Consider the following 20,406-nt stretch of genomic DNA (forward strand, 5'->3'; position numbering starts at 1 on the left):
ATGTAGCAGATCAGTTTGTGTTGTTTCTACCCTGTAACTAGCCATGTAGCAGATCAGTTTGTGTTGTAACTAGCCATGTAGCAGATCAGTTTGTGTTGTAACTAGCCATGTAGCAGATCAGTTTGTGTTGTTGCTACCCTGTAACTAGCCATGTAGCAGATCAGTTTGTGGTGTTGCTACCCTGTAACTAGCCATGTAGCAGATCAGTTTGTGTTGTTTCTACCCTGTAACTAGCCATGTAGCAGATCCGTTTGTGTTGTAACTAGCCATGTAGCAGATCAGTTTGTGTTTTTTCTACCCTGTAACTAGCCATGTAGCAGATCAGTTTGTGGTGTTGCTACCCTGTAACTAGCCATGTAGCAGATCAGTTTGTGTTGTTGCTACCCTGTAACTAGCCATGTAGCAGATCAGTTTGTGTTGTTTCTTCCCTGTAACTAGCCATGTAGAAGATCCGTTTGTGTTGTTGCTACCCTGTAAATAGCCATGTAGCAGATCAGTTTGTGTTGTTGCTACCCTGTAACTAGCCATGTAGCAGATCAGTTTGTGTTGTTTCAACCCTGTAACTAGCCATGTAGCAGATCAGTTTGTGTTGTAACTAGCCATGTAGCAGATCAGTTTGTGTTGTTGCTACCCTGTAACTAGCCATGTAGCAGATCAGTTTGTGTTGTAACTAGCCATGTAGCAGATCAGTTTGTGTTGTTGTTACCCTGTAACTAGCCATGTAGCAGATCAGTTTGTGTTGTTGCTACCCTGTAACTAGCCATGTAGCAGATCAGTTTGTGTTGTAACTAGCCATGTAGCAGATCAGTTTGTGTTGTTTCTACCCTGTAACTAGCCATGTAGCAGATCAGTTTGTGTTGTAACTAGCCATGTAGCAGATCAGTTTGTGTTGTAACTAGCCATGTAGCAGATCAGTTTGTGTTGTTGCTACCCTGTAACTAGCCATGTAGCAGATCAGTTTGTGGTGTTGCTACCCTTTAACTAGCCATGTAGCAGATCAGTTTGTGTTGTTTCTACCCTGTAACTAGCCATGTAGCAGATCCGTTTGTGTTGTAACTAGCCATGTAGCAGATCAGTTTGTGTTGTTTCTACCCTGTAACTAGCCATGTAGCAGATCAGTTTGTGGTGTTGCTACCCTGTAACTAGCCATGTAGCAGATCAGTTTGTGTTGTTGCTACCCTGTAACTAGCCATGTAGCAGATCAGTTTGTGTTGTTTCTACCCTGTAACTAGCCATGTAGAAGATCCGTTTGTGTTGTTGCTACCCTGTAACTAGCCATGTAGCAGATCAGTTTTTGTTGTTGCTACCCTGTAACTAGCCATGTAGCAGATCAGTTTGTGTTGTAACTAGCCATGTAGCAGATCAGTTTGTGTTGTTTCTACCCTGTAACTAGCCATGTAGCAGATCAGTTTGTGGTGTTGCTATCCTGTAACTAGCCATGTAGCAGATCAGTTTGTGTTGTTGCTACCCTGTAACTAGCCATGTAGCAGATCAGTTTGTGTTGTTTCTTCCCTGTAACTAGCCATGTAGAAGATCCGTTTGTGTTGTTGCTACCCTGTAAATAGCCATGTAGCAGATCAGTTTGTGTTGTTGCTACCCTGTAACTAGCCATGTAGCAGATCAGTTTGTGTTGTTGCTACCCTGTAACTAGCCATGTAGCAGATCAGTTTGTGTTGTTGCTACCCTGTAACTAGCCATGTAGCAGATCAGTTTGTGTTGTTGCTACCCTGTAACTAGCCATGTAGCAGATCAGTTTGTGTTGTTGCTACCCTATAACTAGCCATGTAGCAGATCAGTTTGTGTTGTTGCTACCCTGTAACTAGCCATGTAGCAGATCAGTTTGTGCTGTTGCTACCCTGTAACTAGCTATGTAGCAGATCAGTTTGTGTTGTTGCCACCCTGTAACTAGCTATGTAGCAGATCAGTTTGTGTTGTAACTAGCCATGTAGCAGATCAGTTTGTTCTGTAGCCAACTCTTCTGTGGACATCAACAGTCTGGCAGTGTAGTGAGAGGGGATGTGTTACATTGAGCTGTTCAGGTGTCAAAGCTATCCTGGTGGTGAGGTGTTATCACCATACTCACTTGATCCCTCCTCTGACACCATACCAAGCCCCTCTGCCTTGTTCTGTCTCTCAAAGGCATTCAAGTCTAGAACGCTGCCAACAAACACACATTAGAATAATTAACACACACAAACATTAGAATCATTAACACACACAAACATTAGAATCATTAACACACAACAAAAACATTAGAACCATTAACACACAACAAAAACATTAGAATCATTAACACACAAACAATAGAACTATTAACACAACAAAAGAGTGATCAAATTAAGATCCTACATCTGTACAGCCAACACATTAGAGTCATTAACATCTAATGCATGTTAATTATTTGCAGGAAGCACAGATGATAACATGGATTTTAATGATAGCTGATGAGAGATTTGAGTCTAGGCTTAGAGCCATCCAATATTTGTTTTAAATCCACATTAAGTGACACGTACCTGCAGGTACACATAACTAGATGTTAACAGACTGCCATACCTGTAGGTACACATAATTATATGTTTATAGACTGCCATACCTGCAGGTCTGCATCAGAGCCTGAATACTCAGGAAGAAGCCAACATCCTTTTTGTCCTTCAGGTAGTCCAGCATCCTCTACAATACAGAGAGAGAGACAGAAAAAGAGAGACAGAGACAGAAAAATTGAGACAGAGACAGAAAAAGAGAGACAGAGACAGAAAAATTGAGACAGAGACAGAAAAAGAGAGACAGAGCGACAGAGAGACAGAGACAGACAGAGAGACAGAGAGAGAGAGAGAGAGAGAGAGAGAGAGAGAGAGAGACAGACAGAGAGACAGACAGAGAGACAGAGAGACAGAGAGGGAAAGACAGACAGAGAAAATGTCTCCGGCTTAGAAAATGTCTCCAGAGTGCGTTTAACAGGTTCTTAAAACCTAACATTTTTTTCCCACTGCCAACAAGAGGGGTGTGAACACATTGAACAGTCCTGAGACACATGGCTTGTGAGGGTTTGTTACTATTTAAATATTATATCCATCTGGACATTTCCCACCTGGGACATATTCAAGAGAACTTGGAAAGTATTCAGGTCCCCTTTGACATTTTCCACATTTTGTTACGTTACAGCCTGATTCTAAAAGGTATTAAATTATTTTAAACCTGGCACCATCGCTACGGTGAAGCATGGTGGTGGTGGCAGCATCATGCTGTGGGGATGTTTGTCAGTGGCAGCGACTGGGAGACTAGTCAGGATCGAGGGAAAGATGAACGGAGCAAAGTACAGAGAGATCCTTGATGAAAACCTGCTCCAGAGCGCTCAGGACCTCAGACTGGGGTTAAAGTTCACCTTCTACTAACAGGACAATGACCCTAAGCACACAGCCAAAACAACACAGGAGTGGCTTCGGGACAAGTCTCTGAATGTCCTTGAGAGAGAGAGAGACACAGAAGAGATTATGGGGTATTGTGATGTCATTATGGGGTATTGTGATGTCATTATGGGGTATTGTGATGTCATTACGGGGAATTCTGATGTCATTGTGGGGTATTGTGATGTCATTATGGGGTATTGTGATGTCATTACTGGGTAGTGTGATGTCATTACGGGGAATTCTGATGTCATTATGGGGTATTGTGATGTCATTATGGGGTATTGTGATGTCATTATGGGGTATTGTGATGTCAGTATGGGGTATTGTGATGTCATTACGGGGTATTGTGTGTAGATTGATGAGTAAAAAAAGCAACTGAATCTATTTTTAGAATAAAGCTGATAACGGAACAAAAATGGGGAAAAAGTCAAAGGGTCTGAATCCATATAGTGAATAATAATAATAATATACAGTGCCTTGCGAAAGTATTCGGCCCCCTTGAACTTTGCGACCTTTTGCCACATTTCAGGCTTCAAACATAAAAATATAAAACTGTATTTTTTTGTGAAGAATCAACAACAAGTGGGACACAATCATGAAGTGGAACGACATTTATTGGATATTTCAAACTTTTTTAACAAATCAAAAACTGAAAAATTGGGCGGGCAAAATTATTCAGCCCCTTTAAGTTAATACTTTTAGCGCCACCTTTTGCTGCGATTACAGCTGTAAGTCGCTTGGGGTATGTCTCTATCAGTTTTGCACATCGAGAGACTGACATTTTTTCCCATTCCTCCTTTCAAAACAGCTCGAGCTCAGTGAGGTTGGATGGAGAGCATTTGTGAACAGCAGTTTTCAGTTCTTTCCACAGATTCTCGATTGGATTCAGGTCTGGACTTGGCCATTCTAACACCTGGATATGTTTATTTTTGAACCATTCCAATGTAGATTTTGCTTTATGGTTTGGATCATTGTCTTGTTGGAAGACAAATCTCCGTCCCAGTCTCAGGTCTTTTGCAGACTCCATCAGGTTTCATGGGCCTCTTGGCTGCATCTCTGATCAGTCTTCTCCTTGTATGAGCTGAAAGTTTAGAGGGAAGGCCAGGTCTTGGTAGATTTGCAGTGGTCTGATACTCCTTCCATTTCAATATTATCGCTTGCACAGTGCTCCTTGGGATGTTTAAAGCTTGGGAAATCTTTTTGTATCCAAATCCAGCTTTAAACTTCTTCACAACAGTATCTCGGACCTGCCTGGTGTGTTCCTTGTTCTTCATGATGCTCTCTGCGCTTTTAACGGACCTCTGAGACTATCACAGTGCAGGTGCATTTATACGGAGACTTGATTACACACAGGTGGATTGTATTTATCATCATTAGTCATTTAGGTCAACATTGGATCATTCAGAGATCCTCACTGAACTTCTGGAGAGAGTTTGCTGCACTGAAAGTAAAGGGGCTGAATAATTTTGCACGCCCAATTTTTCAGTTTTTGATTTGTTAAACAAGTTTGAAATATTCAATAAATGTCGTTCCACTTCATAATTGTGTCCCACTTGTTGTTGATTCTTCACAAAAAAATACAGTTTTATATCTTTATGTTTGAAGCCTGAAATGTGGCAAAAGGTCGCAAAGTTCAAGGGGGCCGAATACTTTCGCAAGGCACTGTATACCCCTGTACAACAGAGGTCGTTTTAGTTAGTACCCCTGTACAACAGAGGTAATTTTAGTTAGTACCCCTGTACAACAGAGGTTGTTTTAGTTAGTACCCCTGGTCTAGTAGAACAGAGGTCGTTTTGGTTAGTACCTTGGTCTAATACAACAGAGGTAGTTTTAGTTAGCACCCTGGTCTAGTACAACAGAGGTAGTTTTAGTTAGTACCCTGGTCTAATACAACAGAGGTAGTTTTAGTTAGTACCCTGGTCTAGTACAACAGAGGTAGTTTTAGTTAGTACCCTGGTCTAATACAACAGAGGTAGTTTTAGTTAGTACCCTGGTCTAGTACAACAGAGGTAGTTTTAGTTAGTACCCCTGGTCTAATACAACAAAGGAAGTTTTAGTTAGTACCCCTGGTCTAGTACAACAGAGGTAGTTTTAGTTAGTACCCCTGGTCTAGTACAACAGAGGTAGTTTTAGTTAGTACCCCTGGTCTAGTACAACAGAGGTAGTTTTAGTTAGTACCCCTGGTCTAATACAACAGAGGTAGTTTTAGTTAGTACCCCTGGTCTAGTACAACAGAGGTAGTTTTAGTTAGTACCCCTGGTCTAGTACAACAGAGGTAGTTTTAGTTAGTACCCCTGGTCTAGTACAACAGAGGTAGTTTTAGTTAGTACCCCTGGTCTAATACAACAGAGGTAGTTTTAGTTAGTACCTCTGGTCTAGTTAGGATGAGTTGTACAGCAGGGGTAGTTTTAGAGTTAAAGTTGGTTAGGATGAGTTGTATAGCAGGGGTAGTCAACCTGAGTAATTACCCTCTTTGGGATAGGTGACAGCATTTTCACTTTTGGATAAATAGCGTGCCCAATTTCAACTTCCTGCTACTCATGCCAAGAATATAAGATATGCATATTATTAGTAGATTTGTATATAAAACACTCAGAAGTTTCTAAAACTGTTTGAATCATGTCTGTGAGTATAACAGAACTTATGTAGCAGGCAAAACCCCGAGGACAAATCATTCAGATTTTTTTTTTTAAGGTCACTGTCTTTTCAATGAGTTTTCATTGGGGAACGATATTTCTGAGGCACTTGATTGCAGTTCCTACTGCTTCCACTGGATGTCACCAGTGTTTAGAAAATGGCTGAGGTTATTATTTTGTGAAATGAAGAAGTACAGCCATCTTGAAAAACTGTAACGCTTTTGGGCAAGACTAGAAAAGTAGCGTTAGTTTCCTCTTGTCCTGTATTGAAAACAGATAGACCCGTCTTCAATTTGATCGATTATTAACGTTTAAAAATACCTCAAGTTGTATTACAAAAGTCGTTTGAAATGTTTTGGCAAAGTTTACAGGTCACTTTTGAAATATTTTCTAGTGACTTTGCGCAAATTGGAAGCTGTTTTTTTCTGGATCAAACGCGCCAAATAAATGGACATTTTGGATATATATCGACGGAATTAATCGAACAAAAGGACCATTTGTGATGTTTATGGGACATATTGGAGTGCCAACAGAAGAAGCTCGTCAAAGGTAAGGCATGTTTTATATTTTATTTCTGCGTTTTGCGTCGCGCCTGCAGGGTTGAAATATGCTACTCTCGTTGTTTACTGCTGGTGCTATCATCAGATAATAGCTTCTTATGCTTTCGCCGAAAAGCCTTTTTAAAATCTGACATGTTGGCTGGATTCACAACGAGTGTAGCTTTAATTGAGTATCTTACATGTGTGATTTAATGAAAGTTTGATTTTTATATCAATTTATTTGAATTTGCCGCGCTGCATTTCCCCTGGCTTTTGGCCAAGTGGGACGCGACTGTCCCCCTATCCTCGAGAGGTTTTACACCTCTTCAGCTTCCGACTGTCCCCCTATCCTCGAGAGGTTTTACACCTCTTCAGCTTCCGACTGTCCCCCTATCCTCGAGAGGTTTTAAACCTCTTTTGCTTTTGACTGTCCAGGTAAACCAGGTAGATGACAATCAGACAGAACTCACCTGTTGTACGTCACAGTTGCCTGTGTTGAGGATTGAGATACCCAGCTTGAGGGTGGAGGACACCATCGCCCCAGTCTCACCTGAGACAGAGAGATCAAATGTAGTGTACACACTGACAACAGCCCTCTAATGTAGTGTACATACTGCCAACAGCCCTCTAATGTAGTGTACACACTGACAACAGCCCTCTAATGTAGTGTACATACTGCCAACAGCCCTCTAATGTAGTGTACACACTGACAACAGCCCTCTAATGTAGTGTACATACTGCCAACAGCCCTCTAATGTAGTGTACATACTGCCAACAGCCCTCTAATGTAGTGTACATACTGCCAACAGCCCTCTAATGTAGTGTACATACTCCAACACCCCTCTAATGTAGTGTACATACTGCCAACAGTCCTCCACAGGCCCAAAGTACTGTTAGTATCCTCATCTTCTTTACAAACAGGTGCTAATACAAGTCTGGGACTCTGATACAACTCTGGGACTCTGTTGATACAACTCTGGGATCTGTTCTGGGTCTGGTCTGGGTAAGTGAGTCTGTTCTGGGTCTGTTCTGGGTTAGTCGGTCTGGTCTGGGTCTGTTCTGGGTTAGTCGGTCTGTTCTGGGTCTAGTCTGGGTAAGTGCGTTTGGTCTGGGTCTGTTCTGGGTCTGTTCTGGGTAAGTGGGTCTGTTCTGGGTCTGGTATGGGTAAGTGGGTCTGTTCTGGGTCTGTTCTTGGTCTGGTCTGGGGAAGTGGGTCTGTTCTGGGTCTGGTCTGGGTAAGTGGGTCTGTTCTGGGTCTGATCTGGGTAAGTGGGTCTGTTCTGGGTCTGTTCTGGGTAAGTGGGTCTATTCTGGGTCTGGTCTGGGTAAGTGGGTCTATTCTGGGTCTGGTCTGGGTAAGTGGGTCTATTCTGGGTCTGGTCTGGGTAAGTGGGTCTGTTCTGGGTCTGGTCTGGGTAAGTGGGTCTGGTCTGGGTCTGGTCTGGGTAAGTGGGTCTGTTCTGGGTCTGGTCTGGGTAAGTGGGTCTGGTCTGGGTAAGTGGGTCTGTTCTGGGTCTGTTCTGGGTAAGTGGGTCTATTCTGGGTCTGGTCTGGGTAAGTGGGTCTGTTCTGGGTCTGGTCTGGGTAAGTGGGTCTGTTCTGGGTCTGGTCTGGGTAAGTGGGTCTGTTCTGGGTCTGTTCTGGGTCGAGTCTAGTTAAGTGGGTCTGTTCTGGGTCTGGTCTGGGTAAGTGGGTCTGTTCTGGGTCTGGTCTGGGTAAGTGGGTCTGTTCTGGGTCTGTTCTGGGTCTGGTCTGGGTAAGTGGGTCTGTTCTGGGTCTGGTCTGGGTAAGTGGGTCTGTTCTGGGTCTGGTCTGGGTAAGTGGGTCTGTTCTGGGTTAGGGTGTGTGTCTGAGCCCTGTACCTCTGCAGGCACTGATCATCTGCAGCACCATCTCTGCAGCTCCTCTGTTGTGGAGCCGGGACTGCTGATACAGGAGCCTCTGCTTCTCCATCTCCTTCTCCTGACAGACAGACGGACAGGAGAGAGGTTGTAACTCTGTCACGGACACACACACATACAGCCTCTGCTTCTCCATCTCCTTCTCCTGACAGACAGACGGACAGGAGAGAGGTTGTAACTCTGTCGACCAGGTCTGTCCCCCGCACTCTCTCTCGGCTCTCTCACACAGCACGCATGGACGGACGGACGGACGGACACACACACACACACACACACACACACACACACGCACACGCACACGCACACACACACGCACACACACACACACTTCCATTAAGACATAGAGTTTATTAGTGATAGTAGTTATTATCCTTCTTACAGAACAAATATAAAAAATAAAACTGTGTTCCTGTTTGGCTGTCTTTCATTGCACCATCTTCGTGCACTGAAGAAACACAGAGTATTATTACCACCACCACCATCCCATCATACCATCTCAGTCTGGGTCACTTCAAAGGCCTCCTCCTCTTCCCCCTCCTCCTCCTCACCGATGTGGCAACTCTGGAGAGAAAAGTGGAGAGAGAGAGGGGTGAAGGGAGAGGGGAGAAGGGAGAGCGGGGAGAAGGGAGAGTGGGGAGAGAGAGAGTGGGGGGAGAGAGAGTGGGGAGAAGGGAGAGTGGGGAGAGAGAGAGTGGGGGGAGAGAGAGTGGGGGGAGAGAGAGAGTGGGGAGAGAGAGCGGGGAGAAGGGAGAGTGGGGAGAGAGAGAGTGGGGAGAGAGAGAGCGGGGAGAAGGGAGAGTGGGGAGAGAGAGCGGGGAGAAGGGAGAGGGGGAGAAGGGAGAGTGGGGAGAGAGAGAGTGGGGAGAAGGGAGAGTGGGGAGAGAGAGAGTGGGGGGAGAGAGAGAGTGGGGAGAGAGAGCGGGGAGAAGGGAGAGTGGGGAGAGAGAGAGTGGGGAGAGAGAGAGTGGGGAGAAGGGAGAGCGGGGAGAAGGGAGAGTGGGGAGAGAGAGAGTGGGGAGAGAGAGAGTGGGGAGAGAGAGAGTGGGGAGAAGGGAGAGAGAAGGAAATAGTGAATAAGAGAGAAATATAAGTAGGAGAGAAGGTGGAGAGTTAGCAGCACGTCTAACACAACATGAGATCATGTTCAAATCTAGTAGGGGACCAGCACGTTACCTTGGCCATAATGTCAGCATAAGCCATGTATAAGTAGTCTACTTCCAGTTTGCTGGAACAACAGAGAAAACAGGACAATGTTTAGCCACCAAAACAAACTGGGAAAAACTTAAGTGAAGGTTTGACTGTTTTACATACAGAAGTCATTGGGATATGAATAATTGTTTTAATTATGTTAGGTCAACAACAGATATGCTCCTCCTCCTCTCCCTCATCTCCGGTTGTAGTGGCAGGTTGAAAGAAGGGGATGAGGGAGGGAGGGAGGGAGGGAGGGAGGGAGGGAGGGAGGGAGGGAGGGAGGGAGGGAGGGAGGGAGGTGGCCTCACCTCTTCTCCGTGAGAGCAGTCCGGCTGAAGTGTAGGATGAGCTGATGCAGAGGGTCAGGTTTAGTTTCTGCCTCTTCCTCTCCCTCTTCTCCCAGCTCCTCCTCCTCCATGGCTTTCTACACACACACATACACACACACACACACACACACACACACACACACACACACAGAAACAGAAACACAAAAATCCTTACAGAAAGTTGCTGAAGACTCACAAATATGGCGATAATACAGTATATAGTAGTATACAATTACACTATCTATCCTACGGAGTTTGTGTTGCTAAAACTACACAGCCGAGGAGAAAAGACCTTACAGACAAGTCGTCGATCATACGGTCTTCAAACTGGTATCCTTCAGTCTGCAGCCAGTTCCTCTTGTACCCATTCAGGAACATGTTGGACCCCCGGTGCCTGTTGAACAGGAAGTGCCAACAAAGGAAGTTACACCGCATACCAAGCGTCCACAAAAAAATCACGATACACTATATATACGAAAGTATGTGGACACCCCTTCAAATGAGTGGATTCGGCTGTTTCAGCCACACCCGTTGTTGCTGACAGGTGTATAAAATCGAGCACACAGCCATGCAATCTCCTTAGACAAACATTGGCAGTAGAATGGCCCGTACTGAAGATCGCAGTGACTTTCAACGATGCCACCTTTCCAACAAGTCAGTTCTGTCACGCCCTGATCTGTTTCACCTGTCTTTGTGATTGTCTCCACCCATCTCCAGCTGTCACCTGTTTTCCCAATTATTCCCTGGGTATTTATTCCTGTGTTCTCTGTTTGTCTGTTGCCAGTTCGTCTTGTCAAGTCAACCAGTTTTTTTCGTGCTCCTGCTTTTTCCTTATCTCTGTTTTTCTAGTCCTCTCGTTTTTGACCCTTGCCTGCCCTGACTCTGAGCCCGCCTGCCTGACCATACTGCCTGCCCTGACTCTGAGCCCGCCTGCCTGACCATACTGCCTGCCCTGACTCTGAGCCCGCCTGCCTGACCATTCTGCCTGCCCTGACTCTGAGCCCGCCTGCCTGACCATTCAGCCTGCCCTGACTCTGAGCCCGCCTGCCTGACCATACTGCCTGCCCTGACTCTGAGCCCGCCTGCCTGACCATTCTGCCTGCCCTGACTCTGAGCCCGCCTGCCTGACCATTCAGCCTGCCCTGACTCTGAGCCTGCCTGACTGACCATTCTGCCTGCCCTGACTCTGAGCCCGCCTGACTGACCATTCTGCCTGCCCTGACTCTGAGCCCGCCTGACTGACCATTCTGCCTGCCCTGACTCTGAGCCCGCCTGCCTGACCATACTGCCTGCCCTGACTCTGAGCCCGCCTGCCTGACCATACTGCCTGCCCTGACTCTGAGCCCGCCTGCCTGACCATACTGCCTGCCCTGACTCTGAGCCCGCCTGCCTGACCATACTGCCTGCCCTGACTCTGCCTGACCATTCTGCCTGCCCTGACTCTGAGCCCGCCTGCCTGACCATTCAGCCTGCCCTGACCTCGAGCCTTCCTGACACTCTGTACCTCCATACTGCCTGCCCAGACTCTGAGCCCGCCTGCCTGACCATTCTGCCTGCCCTGACTCTGAGCCCGCCTGCCTGACCATTCAGCCTGCCCTGACTCTGAGCCCGCCTGCCTGACCATTCAGCCTGCCCTGACTCTGAGCCCGCCTGCCTGACCATTCTGCCTGCCCTGACTCTGAGCCCGCCTGCCTGACCATTCAGCCTGCCCTGACTCTGAGCCCGCCTGCCTGACCATTCTGCCTGCCCTGACTCTGAGCCCACCTGCATGACCATTCTGCCTGCCCTGACTCTGAGCCATTCTGCCTGCCCTGACTCTGAGCCTGCCTGCCTGACCATACTGCCTGCCCTGACTCTGAGCCCGCCTGCCTGACCATTCTGCCTGCCCTGACTCTGAGCCTGCCTGCCTGACCATTCTGCCTGCCCTGACTCTGAGCCCGCCTGCCTGACCATTCAGCCTGCCCTGACCTCGAGCCTTCCTGACACTCTGTACCTCCTGGACTCTGACCTGATTTATGATATTTTTGCCACAACCACAACCTGTCTCTTGCCTGCCCCTTGGATTATAATAAATATCAGAGACTCAAACCATCTGCCTCCCGTGTCTGCATCTGGGTCTCGCCCTGTACCGTTATAAGTTTGTCAAATTTCTGCCCTGTTAGAGCTGCCATGGTAAGTGCTGTTATTGTGAAGTAGAAACGTCTAGGAGCAACAATGACTCAGTCGCGAAGTGATAGGCCACACAAGCTCACAGAACCGGACTGCCGAGTGCTGAAGCACGTAACGCGTAAAAATCGTCTGTCCTAAGCTGCAACAACTACCGAGTTCCAAACTTCCTCTGGAGGCAACGTCAGCACAATAACTGTTTCATGAAATGGGTTTCTATGGCCGAGCCGCCGCACACAAGCCTAAGATCACCATGCGCAATGCCAAGCATCGACTGGAGTGGTGTAAAGCTCGCTACCATTGGATTCTGGAGCAGTGGAAACGTGTTCTCTGGAGTGATGAATCACGCTCCATCTGGCAGTCCGACCGACTATTCTGGGTTTGGCAGATGCCAGGAGAACGCTACCTGCCCCAATGCATAGAGCCAACTGTAAAGTTTGGAGGAGGAGGAATGGTCTGGGGCTGTTTTTCATGGTTCAGGCCACTTAGTTCTTAATGCGATGACATTCTAGATGATTCTGTGCTTCCAATTTTGTGTAAACAGTTTGGGGAAGGCCCTTTCCTGTTTCAGCATGACAATGCCCCTGTGCACAAAGCAAAGTCCCTACAGAAATGGTTTGTCAAGATCGGTGTGGCAGAACTTGGCAGTCCTGAAAAGCCTTGACCTAAACCCCATTGAACACCTTTGGGGTGAATTGGAACGCCAACTGTGAGCCAGGCCTAATCACCCAACATCAGTGCCCGATCTCACAAATGCTCTTGTGGCTGAATGGAAGCAACATCTGTACATTACATGTGCCTTGCCTTCATATGACAAAAAATAGTTTTATTCTATTTTTCCTCCTCCAAGTCCTCCAATCAGGGCTGTTATACATATACTTTTTTTTACGTGATTAGAAATTACGCATGAAATGTTATCCGATAGCTCTTTCGGCAGATGTCAATGCAGATCTATCCCAGAAAAATATAAAATACAGAGAAATAACTTAGAAATTAGACTAAAAATCACCCCAAAAAAGGCACACTAGCCTATTACTACACAGATATGCAGTAGTGAAGTAGCCTATTACTACACAGATATGCAGTATTGAAGTACCCTATTACTACACAGATATGCAGTAGTGAAGAGTTTGATTGTGATTACCTGGGGATGTTGTAGAGGGGTGACATCCTGAAGCAGGCCACAACAGCTTTGCGTCGTTGTTTAGAAAGCAGCTTGTGCCAAACCATCTTCTTAGACTTGTACGGGTGCTCCGTCTGGGGAGAGATAAAGAGATTATCGCAAGGGTCAAGAGTTTCCCTGGACAGATGGTCGTGAAAACGTCTGGTGTGAAAGGTGAATACTCACCACCTCTATGTGGTAGAGTGAATACAGTACTCACCACCTCTATGTGGTAGAGTGAATACAGTACTCACCACTCTATGTGGTAGAGTGAATACAGTACTCACCACTCTATGTGGTAGAGTGAATACAGTACTCACCACCTCTATGTGGTAGAGTGAATACAGTACTCACCACCTCTATGTGGTAGAGTGAATACAGTACTCACCACCTCTATGTGGTAGAGTGAATACAGTACTCACCACTCTATGTGGTAGAGTGAATACAGTACTCACCACCTCTATGTGGTAGAGTGAATACAGTACTCACCACCTCTATGTGGTAGAGTGAATATAGTACTCACCACCTCTATGTGGTAGAGTAAATACAGTACTCACCACCTCTATGTGGTAGAGGACAGCGGACACCTCCTGGACTCTCTTGACCACCTTCTCGGGGTCCTCAGCATCCTCAGCCTTCCCTGACGTCTCCTTATACAGCGCCATCTGCCAGCGCATTGACGGGTCCTCCACCTACACACAGCCAAAGAGTCAACAAACACACCACATGGACACCACATGGACACCACATGCACACCACATGGACACCACATGCACAGCACATGGACACCACATGGACACCACATGGACACCACATGGACAGCACATGGACAGCACATGGACAACACATGGACACCACATGCACACCACATGGACACCACATGGACACCACATGCACAGCACAGCAGACACCATATAGACCAACGATGCTGAAATACTAATCCAATATAGATATATATATATGGGATTAGTATTTCAGCATCGTTGGTATGGAATCATGTAGAACATATGGAATCATGTAGTAACCAACAAAAAAAAGTGTTAAAGAAATCAAAATATATTTTATATTTGAGATTCTTCAAAGTAGCCACCCTGATGACAGCTTTGCACCCTCTTGGCATTCTCTCAACCAGCTTCACGAGGTAGTCACCTGGAATGCATTTCAATTAACAGGTGTGCCTTGTTAAATGTTTATTTGTGGAATTTCTTTCCTTCTTAATGTGTTTGAGCCAATCAGTTGTGTTGTGACATGGTAAGGGGTGGAATACAGAAGAAAGCCCTATTTGGTAAAACACCAAGTACATATTATGGCAAGAACAGCTCAAATAAGCAAAGAGAAACGACAGTCCATCATTACTGTAAGACATGGAGGTCAGTCAACGAGGAACAACTGCAAGTGCAAGTTGCAAAAACCATCAAGTGATATAATGAAATTGGCTCTCATGAGGACCACCACAGGAAAGGAAGACCCAGAGTTACCTCTGCTGCAGAGGATAAGTTCATTAGAGTTAACTGTCTCTCATGGGACCGCCACAGGAAAGGAAGACCCAGAGTTACCTCTGCTGCAGAGGATAAGTTCATTAGAGTTAACTGTCTCTCATGAGGATCACCACAGGAAAGGAAGACCCAGAGTTACCTCTGCTGCAGAGGATAAGTTCATTTAGAGTTACCAGCCTCAGAAATTGCAGGCCAAATAAATGCTTCACAGAGTTCAAGTAACAGACACATCTCAACATCTACTGTTCAGAGGAGACTGTGTGAATCAGGCCTTCATGGTCGAATTGCTGCAATGAAACCACTGCTAAAGGACACCAATAAGAAGAAGAGACTTGGTTGGGCCAAGAAACACGAGCAATGGAGATTAGACTGGTGGAAATCTGTCCTTTGGTCTGATGAGTCCAAATTTGAGATTTTTGTTTCCAACCACTGTGTCTTTGTGAGATGCAGAGTAGGTAAACAGATGATCTCCGCATGTGTGGTTCCCACCGAGAAGCATGGAGGAGGAGGTGTGATGGTGTGGGGGTGATGTAATGGTGTGGGGGTTCTTTGCTGGTGACACTGTCTGTGATTTATTTTGAATTCAAGGCACACATAACCAGCATGGCTACCACAGCATTCAGCAGCGATACGCGATCCCATCTGGTTTGCGCTTACTGGGACTATCATTTGTTTTTCAACAGGACAATGACCCAACACACCTCCAGGCTGTGTAAGGGCTATTTGACCAAGGAGGGTGATGGAGTGCTGCATCAGATGGCCTGGCCTCCACAATCACCCGACCTCAACCCAATTGAGATGGTTTGGGATGAGTTGGACTGCAGAGTGAAGGAAAAGCATCCAACAAGTGCTCAGCATATGTGGGAACTCCTTAAAGACTGTTGGAAAAGCATTCCAAGAGTGTGCAAAGCTGCCATCAAGGCAAAGGGTGGCTACTTTGAAGAATCTCAAATATAAAATATATTTTGATTTGTTTAACACTTTTTTTTGGTTACTACATGATTCCATATGTGTTATTTAATTGTTTTGATATCTTGACTAATATTCTACAATGTATAAAAAAACACAATTTTTTTTTTTTTTTTTTACTTGGATGAGCAGGTGTGTCCAAACTTTTGAAGGGTGCTGTACCTATACAGGTAATGTATTGTTTGGCACAAAAGCTCATCTAGGTGGAGGTGTGCTACTCACCTTGCCCTGCAGATGCATGTTGTTTTGTAGAAACTCCCTCACCTCCTCGTCTGTGTCTTTCTGTTAGGGGACAGTCATTAGGCATCAAAGTTAAAAGCAAAAAAAATCTCTGAGTGTGTGTTTGTTTGTGTTTTTCTGTGTACGTGTGTGTGTGTGTGTAAGTGTGTATGTGTGTGTGCGTGTGTGTGTGTGTGTATGTGCATGTGTGTGTGTGTGTGAGAGTATGTGTGTATATGTGTGTGTGTGTGTGTGTGTGTGTGTGTGTGTGTGTGTGTGTGTGTGTGTGTGTGTGTGTATGCGCATGTGTGTGTGTGTGAGTGTGTATGTGTGTGTGCGTGTGTGTGTGTGTGTGTGTGTATGTGCATGTGTGTATATGTGAGTGTGTATGTGTGTGTGCGTGTGTGTGTGTGTGTGTATGTGCATGTGTGTGTGTGTGAGAGTATGTGTGTATATGTGTGTGTGTGTGTGTGTGTGTGTGTGTGTGTGTGTGTGTGTGTGTGTGTGTGTGTGTGTGTGTGTGTGTGTATGCGCATGTGTGTGTGTGTGAGTGTGTATGTGTGTGTGCGTGTGTGTGTGTGTGTGTGTATGTGCATGTGTGTATATGTGAGTGTGTATGTGTGTGTGCGTGTGTGTGTGTGTGTGTATGTGCATGTGTGTGTGTGTGAGAGTATGTGTGTATATGTGTGTGTGTGTGTGTGTGTGTGTGTGTGTGTGTGTGTGTGTGTGTGTGTGTATGCGCATGTGTGTGTGTGTGAGTGTGTATGTGTGTGTGCGTGTGTGTGTGTGTGTGTGTGTATGTGCATTTGTGTATATGTGAGTGTGTATGTGTGTGTGCGTGTGTGTGTGTGTGTGTATGTGCATGTGTGTGTGTGTGAGAGTATGTGTGTATGTGTGTGTGTGTGTGTGTGTGTGTGTGTGTGTGTGTGAGTGAGTGAGTGAGTGAGTGAGTGAGTGAGTGAGTGAGTGAGTGTGTGTTCCACTACCAGGCTGTAGCGTATCTTGGCCAGGTTAATCAGTTCCTGGTCAGCAGGGGAACACATGTTGAGGCCAATAGGAAGCATCTTCTTCAGCGCCGCTACGATCAGAGATGTCTGCACCGAATAGCGGTCCCCCCTTCGCTTCTTCTTGGTACGCTCCACATCAGAACCTCCAGCCTATAGGAGGAGAGAGTGTGGTCAGACCGTACCATCTCTAGCCTATAGGAGGAGAGAGTTGGGTGAGACCATACCATCTCTAGCCTATAGGAGGAGAGAGTTGGGTCAGCCAATACCATCTCTGCCCACCCCTCTATGTCTCTAAGTCTGATGTAGGTACTAGACAAGGTACATCAATATCCCCATTTCTGATTTATTTAGGTACGAGCAAAGGCTGCTCTCTATGCCCATGTTTACTGTAGGAAGGTACTAGACAAGGCACCCCCATATCCCCATTTCTGTCTGATGTAGGTAGGTGCCCTAAAGGGAAATACATTGCTTCACAAAAATGAAAGCTAACTACATTGCTGCTATGTGCTTTGATAATGAGTGGTTGAAGTTACAAACATTTTAAAAGGGGGTGGGGAATTCGGGAAATGTGATTGGACTGAACAAGGCTAAGGGAAGAAACAAAACAGCAACATGCTGGAAAGGAAAAAAAAAGAGAAAAGCAATCATTAACGTCAAACACAAAATCTAAAAATACAGCAGTACTAGGGTTGCAAAATTCCAGCTTCCGTGATTCCGGACTTCCTGCTAATTCCTTTCTCATTTTGGGAATCTTCCAAACAGAATTTTGGGAAAACCTGGGAATTTTGCAATCCTAAGCAATACTAAAACATGTCATTTATGTTCTCACCGCAGTGCAGCTTGTGCATGGAAGAAGCTGTTAGTGCTAACTATGCGTCTGTCCGCTGGAGAGCTGCTCTACCTAGTCAATGGAGAGCTGCTCTACCTAGTCAATGGAGAGCTGCTCTACCTAGTCAATGGAGAGCTGCTCTACCTAGTCAATGGAGAGCTGCTCTACCTAGTCAATGGAGAGCTGCTCTACCTAGTCAATGGAGAGCTGCTCTAACTAGTCAATGGAGAGCTGCTCTACCTAGTCAATGGAGAGCTGCTCTACCTAGTCAATGGAGAGCTGCTCTACCTAGTCAATGGAGAGCTGCTCTACCTAGTCAATGGAGAGCTGCTCTAACTAGTCAATGGAGAGCTCCTCTATCTAATCAAGGGAGAGCTCCTCTACCTAGTCAAGGGAGAGCTCCTCTACCTAGTCAAGGGAGAGCTCCTCTATCTAGTCAAGGGAGAGCTCCTCTATCTAGTCAATGGAGAGCTCCTCTATCTAGTCAAGGGAGAGCTCCTCTATCTAGTCAAGGGAGAGCTCCTCTATCTATTTAAGGGAGAGCTCCTCTATCTAGTCAAGGGAGAGCTCCTCTATCTAGTCAAGGGAGAGCTCCTCTATCTAGTCAAGGGAGAACTCCTCTATCTATTTAAGGGAGAGCTCCTCTACCTAGTCAAGGGAGAGCTCCTCTACCTAGTCAAGGGAGAGCTCCTCTATCTAGTCAATGGAGAGCTCCTCTACCTAGTCAATGGAGAGCTCCTCTACCTAGTCAATGGAGAGCTGCTCTACCTAATCAATGGAGAGCTGCTCTACCTAGTCAATGGAGAGCTGCTCTACCTAGTCAATGGAGAGCTCCTCTATCTAGTTAAGGGAGAGCTCCTCTATCTAGTTAAGGGAGAGCTCCTCTATCTAGTTAAGGGAGAGCTCCTCTATCTAGTTAAGGGAGGAGAGCTCCTCTATCTAGTTAAGGGAGAGCTCCTCTATCTAGTTAAGGGAGAGCTCCTCTATCTAGGGGAGAGCTCCTCTATCTAGTTAAGGGAGAGCTCCTCTATCTAGTTAAGGGAGAGCTCCTCTATCTAGTTAAGGGAGAGCTCCTCTATCTAGTTAAGGGAGAGCTCCTCTATCCAGTTAAGGGAGAGCTCCTCTATCTAGTCAAGGGAGAGCTACTCTACCTAGTCAATGCAGTCCTGTGTTAGTAGTGCAGTAGGGTTCTGCTAGGCCCAGCCCACCACTCCACACCAGGTATAGCAGCAGTGTTTGGGGTCAGCTCCATTACCCGTGATTTCTGACCTCTGACCAGACAACAGAGGCTCCTTCAGTAATGACCATGTGACAGCTGAGGAGAGGAGGTTAGCTCACACCAGGAAACGGGATAGCAGGGTAGCCTAGTGGTTAGAGCGTTGGACTAGTAACCGGAAGGTAGCGAGTTCAAACCCCCGAGCTGACAAGGTACAAATCTGTCGTTCTGCCCCTGAACAGGCAGTTAACCCACTGTTCCCAGGCCGTCATTGAAAATAAGAATTTGTTCTTAACTGACTTGCCTGGCTAAATAAAGGTAAAAAAAAAAAAAAAAAAAAAAAAAAAAAAAAATATCCCTTACTGGTCGGCTTAAAAAATACACAACTTAACCTATATAATGCCTTCACATAATGCCATAAAACGGTACATTCATAATGCTATATATATTTATTCTTAATTTATTTGTACATTACTTAGACAACTTTGTGGTTCCGAAACTTTGAAGATTAGAATAGAGGTATATAACAGGGCTCTACTTTAGGTTTATAGAGGTATATAACAGGGCTCTACTTTAGGTTTATAGAGATATATATAAGGGCTCTACTTTAGGTTTACAGAGGTATATAACAGGGCTCTACTTTAGGTTTATAAGGTACATAACAGGGCTCTACTTCAGGTTTATAGAGGTATATAACAGGGCTCTACTTTAGGTTTATAAGGTATATAACAGGGCTCTACTTTAGGTTTATAAGGTACATAACAGGGCTCTACTTCAGGTTTATAGAGGTATATAACAGGGCTCTACTTCAGGTTTATAGAGGTATATAACAGGGCTCTACTTCAGGTTTATAGAGGTATATAACAGGGCTCTACTTCAGGTTTATAGAGGTATATAACAGGGCTCTACTTCAGGTTTATAGAGGTATATAACAGGGCTCTACTTTAGGTTTATAGAGGTATATAACAGGGCTCTACTTTAGGTTTATAAGGTATATAACAGGGCTCTACTTTAGGTTTATAAGGTATATAACAGGGCTCTACTTTAGGTTTATAGAGGTATATAACAGGGCTCTACTTTAGGTTTATAAGGTACATAACAGGGCTCTACTTTAGGTTTATAGAGGTATATAACAGGGCTCTACTTTAGGTTTATAAGGTATATAACAGGGCTCTACTTTAGGTTTATAAGGTATATAACAGGGCTCTACTTTAGGTTTATAGAGGTATATAACAGGGCTCTACTTTAGGTTTATAAGGTATATAACAGGGCTCTACTTTAGGTTTATAGAGGTATATAACAGGGCTCTACTTTAGGTTTATAGAGGTATATAACAGGG

At 45.4% G+C, this 20,406-nt stretch overlaps 1 protein-coding gene across 1 annotated transcript in view; it reads right to left on the bottom strand.

The window, feature by feature from the left end:
- LOC139395913 (ryanodine receptor 1-like) overlaps positions 1 to 17,291 on the bottom strand; it is a gene marked incomplete at its 3' end in the record, with an annotated part of 92,170 nt that extends 74,879 nt beyond the window's left edge. Inside the window, 13 exon segments of the mRNA XM_071143224.1 lie at positions 2,084 to 2,157; positions 2,594 to 2,670; positions 7,053 to 7,132; positions 8,445 to 8,544; positions 8,976 to 9,044; positions 9,657 to 9,708; positions 9,983 to 10,098; positions 10,301 to 10,397; positions 13,314 to 13,426; positions 13,889 to 14,023; positions 16,019 to 16,078; positions 17,002 to 17,172; positions 17,247 to 17,291. Coding sequence (XP_070999325.1) covers positions 2,084 to 2,157; positions 2,594 to 2,670; positions 7,053 to 7,132; positions 8,445 to 8,544; positions 8,976 to 9,044; positions 9,657 to 9,708; positions 9,983 to 10,098; positions 10,301 to 10,397; positions 13,314 to 13,426; positions 13,889 to 14,023; positions 16,019 to 16,078; positions 17,002 to 17,172; positions 17,247 to 17,291 — 1,189 coding nt within the window.
- Positions 17,292 to 20,406: the final 3,115 nt, after the last annotated feature.

This window comes from Oncorhynchus clarkii, unplaced genomic scaffold (genome assembly GCF_045791955.1).
Source record: "Oncorhynchus clarkii lewisi isolate Uvic-CL-2024 unplaced genomic scaffold, UVic_Ocla_1.0 unplaced_contig_6092_pilon_pilon, whole genome shotgun sequence".
Lineage (NCBI taxonomy): Eukaryota > Metazoa > Chordata > Actinopteri > Salmoniformes > Salmonidae > Oncorhynchus > Oncorhynchus clarkii.